Raw genomic sequence first — 4927 nt, 5'->3', positions numbered from 1 at the left:
GCCATTTTTTCTCCCTGTCCTCCTGGCTCTCTGCCCTTCACTGCTTTCGTCATTCCTAGAATCTCTTTGGAATTATTGCTAGTGTCCTCCACCTGGGGAACATTTGTTTTAAAGAAGATGACCAAGGCTGTGCCACCATCCCAGACACCCACGAGATCAAATGGATCGCAAAGGTGATGGTCTACTTTTGAAGTCCAGACCCTCTCAGAGGCAGAGGGGGTGGGAGGTGGCAGGATGCCCCTGTCCCGAATGGCCGATGCCATGTTCTCTCAGTGGATGCTGGATAAGGGGTGTAAAGAGCATGGGGGCAGAAGAGGGAGTGCGCGAAGGCCAGTTGGTGGAAAGATCCAATGTGGTCTGTTTTGCACTAAAGCACAACGATAACCCTGAGCCTGGAAACCCCCATAAACTCTTTAGAAGTTAATGAGTGAACCTGGGTCGCTGACCCGCACTTTGGTTTCCTTTTATTCAGCTCCTGGGGGTCCACCCATTGGTCCTTCTGGATGCTCTCACCCACAGAAAGATTGAAGCCAAAACTGAGGAGGTAATAATGAGTCTTGTAGAAATGTACCTACCTGCCTTCCTTGTCACTGCTGCCTCCCACAGATAGCAGGAGGATGGTGGCCTAGGGGATGCCGAACCCTGGAACCCACCAAACCCACTCGGCCTGTTTGGTCCAGCTTCTACCAGAGTCTCCTGCCTCAACCCCACCCTCAGCACTAGCTCTTCATGCCTCATACTCACCATGCCTGCTCCCTCTGCCTGTTCCCACATGCTGTTCCCTCTGCCTAGAACATGTCTCCCTATGCTCTGGCCAGCTAACTCCTCCTCATCCTTCAGTTCACAGGCATAACTTCATCAAGGAGCCTTCCTTGCCCACCCCCACCCCAAGCACCATCTGTATCTCGTTACAGCTCTTGTCATTCTCAACTTGAAACTCTTCTTTGTGTGATTCTTCAAATATCCGCCCAACCCCACTGAACTGTGAGCCCACAAAGGCAGGGACTGTTTGTCTTTGATCACAGCTATGTTTCAGCAGCCCAGCACAGAGCCTGGCACATAGCAGGCACTCAAGAAATAGCTATTGCGTGAATGAACACAGGCAGGAGAGCCATCTTCCCAAAGCAGGTGTCTTTTGCTATAGATACCAGTTACTGTCAAGTCGATTCCAACTCGTGGTGACCCCGTGTGTGTCAGAGTAGAACTGTGCTCTACAGGGATGTCAGTGGCTGATTTTTTGGATGTAGATCACCAGACCTTTCTTCCAAGATGCCTCTGGGTGGATTCCAATTGCCAACCTTTCGGTTAGCAGCCAAGCGGGTTAAACGTTTGCACCACCCAGGGACTCCATGTTCTGTGCTAGTCGTCGTTAAAGGCTAGTTTGAAAACCTTGGGGGGCTTTTTTTATTCTTGTCTTGATGATGCATCTGGTCGTTCTTCTCAGGTAATCTGCCCACTGACACTAGACCTCTCTGTCTATGCCCGAGATGCCATGGCGAAGGCCGTGTATGGACGAACATTTACTTGGCTGGTCAACAAGATCAATTCCTCCTTGGTTAACAAGGTTAGTCAACACATTTTGGCTGACTTGCTCTTACTAACGTTGTAATATTTCATAATGAACAGAGTGATAAAATGTGAGAATTCACCATAAGCTCCTCATGGGCAGGGACGGTGTCTCTTCTCATCTGCATTTCCAGTGTCCAGCACACAGTAGGCTCACAAAAAAAATGTGCACTGAATGATTCAACAGTGTGTCCCTGTCATATAAATGAGTCAAACATGGCCTCTGTGTCTTGGCCCCACATCATTGACTTCTTCATATGAGGCCCGTTAGTCCAAAAAACAGACCACCTGCTACCAAACTCAAATTTGTACACATCCAACTGTTTTTTAAAATAACCCAAATAAGCAGATTTTTAGCCATTTAGAGCCAGTCTGCTTTACATACATTGCAAAACTGTACCCTGTATCTGCTAGCCACGTTACTGTTGTTAGGTGCCATCGAGTCGGCTCTGACTCATAGTGACCCTGTGTACAACAGAAGGAAACACTACTCGGTCCTGCGCCGTCTTCACAATCGTTGTTATGCTTGAAGCCATTGTTGCAGCCACTGTGTCAGTCCATCTTCTTGAGGGTCTTCCTCTCTTTTGCTGACCCTCTACCTTACCAAGCATGATGTCCTTCTCCAGGAACTGATTCCTCCTGATAACATGTCCAAAGTAATGAGTTGAAGTCTTGCCATCCTCAGTTCTAAGGAGCTTTCTGGCTGTACTTCTTCCAAGACAGATTTGTTCATTCTTCTGGCAGTCCATGGTATATTCAATATCCTTCGCCAATACCATAATTCAAAGGCGTCAGTTCTTTGATCTTCCTTATTCATTGTCCAGCTTTCCCATGCATATGAGGCGACTGAAAATACTATGGCTTGGGTCAGGCACACCTTAGTCCTCAAAGTGACATCTTTGCTTTTTAACACTTTAAAGAGGTCTTTTGCAGGTCTGCTTGCCATAGGTAAGATAAAACCTTGTAGTTACAGTAAAACCCGCAAAAGCCAGAAACTGTATGAGGTGGAAACCTGTCAGAGAAGGAAAATGCAAATATTTTCCACTAAAGGATTGATAGAAAAGTGGTAAGACTGCACCCTGTCAAAGGTGGAAAACTTGCGAGACCCAGAAAAACAAAGCAGTCCCACTGCGTTCCGCCTCTCACAGGTTTCACTGTGTAAGGGCTCCCTTTACCTTTGGAGCTCTCAGAGACTCTCACCTGGCTGCAGGAGGACATGGTGAAGGCACCTAGGCTCCCCTCCCTTCTCCTTCCCGGGTTTTTCATGGCCTAATTCTACTCTGTCCTATAGGGTGGCTGTGAGTCAGAATCCACTTGACAGCAATGGATTTGGTTTTTTCAGGTCCCCTTCTGGTGGAGGACCTCCTCCTGTGGGGAACCCCTGGATTGAATGTGGGCTTGGGAGGCTGAGGAGGGCTGAAGAAAGAAAGTGAATCAAAAACGGAAGGTGGTACTATTCGGGTGATGAGTGTGGAAGCAGGGATGGGATATAGGCAGGCTGCAGACAGGAAGTGAGGCAGGAAAATAATTTCCACCCAGGAGTTCTCCTGCGAGTCATTGTTAGAGAGAGGGGGCATGAGCTTTATAGCCAAGTCCCAGCTGTGGGGGTAGCAATGGAGTTGTTTTTTTTAATTGTTTGTGGTGAAAATATAACAAAACACTTGCCAGTTCGACATTTTTTAACATGGACAATCTAGTGACACTGATTACGTTCATCATGTGCAACCAGCACCCCATCCGTTTCCAAATTATTCCATCACCCTTGACAGAAACTCAGTGCCGCCTAAGCAATGACTCTCCCTTTCTCCCTCCCTCTCTCCTGCCCCTGGTAACCAATACCAAGCTTTGGTCTCTATCCGTTTGCCTATTCTAGATATTCATATAAGTGGGATCATACAGCATTTGCTCTTTTGTGATGGACTTATTTCACTCAGTATGTTTTCAGGGTTCATCTGCGTTGTAGCATATATCAGAGTTTCATTTCTCTTTATGGCTGAGTAGTATTCCATTGTATGGATGTGCCACATTGTGTTTATCCATTCATCTGTTAATGGACATTTAGGTTGTTTCCACCTTTCGGCTATTGTGAACAGTGCTGCAATGAACACTAGTGTACAAATATCTCTTGGTGTCCAAGCCCCTGCTTTCAATTCTTTTGGGCATATACCTAGGATTGGGATTGCTGGGTCATATGGTAATTCTATGTTTAACTTATCTAGGAAAAGCCACAGGGTTTTGAGCATCACAATGTCAGAGATCTAATGAGTTATGGTATATGTGATTTGACTAGGATTTCACCAGGAAAACAGTGATTGGGTTGCTGGATATCTATGGGTTTGAAGTCTTCGATAAGAATGGGTGAGTTTTGTCATTTCCTATCCGTTCTTCATTCGTCCCTCTTTAGGATTTCAGTCGAGGGCCATAACATCTCTAATGTAATCAGAATTGATCTTCCCATCCCTAGAAATTCCCTAATTTTCATAGCCCCTATTTCACAGACTCTTCTAGAACTGGGATAACCAAAAACATACCAACATCTCTTAGCTTGACTCTTATGATCTATTTAGTAAATTATTTTATTAATAAGGACTTTGTTTTCTCTTTATTACAAAGCCTCCTTAAAAATAAGTAAATATAATTTTTAAAAAATTGGTCTGTTTGCATAGCTTTAGTTATTTAAATCTTCCGCATCTCTAGTTTTGAACAGTTCTGTATAAATTATTGCAATGAAAAACTCCAGCAACTGTTAATAGAGAGGACCCTAAAGGCGGAACAGGCGGAATATGAAGTGGAAGGTATAGAGGTAAACGTTTTGATGTTTTCTCCCCATTTGATTTCTTAATCTAGCGAAAGCATTTACGTGAGAACTATTATGTCATTGGCGATTTTCTTGATTAGTACTATGGATTATTTTTCACTCCTCTGCTTGTTTCTTGGGAAATCATTTTGATATTCAGAAAGTATTATTTTTTAAATCCTGGATATAAAAATCAGATTTTGAAAGAAATTTCTGGTAAATCAATGTAGCACAAGTGTATTTTATGCTCATGGAACTCCTTCTTAGAGAATTGTTTCCTCTTTGTCATTTTAGTGGGAGCCAATTCAATATTTCAACAACAAGATCATCTGTGACTTGGTAGAAGAGCGACACAAAGGCATCATTTCCATTCTGGTGAGAAAACGCACGTTGACTTAGAGCTAATGCATATGGTGTTTACAACATGGAGAAGAACGCTTCCCAGGCTCAAGGAGTTCAGAGCGGAACCCACTAGATTACTGAAGGGTGCAAGTCGAGCTCTTTTGCTCTACCCTTGCTTGGAGCTTTAGGTGGCGCTTTTGGCCATCCCTGGGTGGTGCAAAC

The 4927-nt window shown here is 44.5% G+C and overlaps 1 protein-coding gene across 1 annotated transcript in view; it reads left to right on the top strand.

Moving 5' to 3' along the window:
- The window catches only part of MYO1H (myosin IH), a 54780-nt gene that overhangs the window by 17702 nt on the left and 32151 nt on the right, over positions 1-4927 (top strand). The window contains exons 7-12 of the mRNA XM_023733656.1: positions 60-173; positions 473-544; positions 1445-1564; positions 3857-3924; positions 4264-4369; positions 4658-4738. Coding sequence (XP_023589424.1) covers positions 60-173; positions 473-544; positions 1445-1564; positions 3857-3924; positions 4264-4369; positions 4658-4738 — 561 coding nt within the window. The remainder of the gene's footprint in view (positions 1-59; positions 174-472; positions 545-1444; positions 1565-3856; positions 3925-4263; positions 4370-4657; positions 4739-4927) is intronic.

The sequence above is a fragment of the Trichechus manatus genome, unplaced genomic scaffold (assembly GCF_000243295.1).
Source record: "Trichechus manatus latirostris isolate Lorelei unplaced genomic scaffold, TriManLat1.0 scaffold00061, whole genome shotgun sequence".
Taxonomy (NCBI): Eukaryota; Metazoa; Chordata; class Mammalia; order Sirenia; family Trichechidae; genus Trichechus; species Trichechus manatus.
The sequence above is the reverse complement of the archived record's forward strand: the minus strand, read 5'-3'. Positions and strand labels throughout refer to the sequence as shown.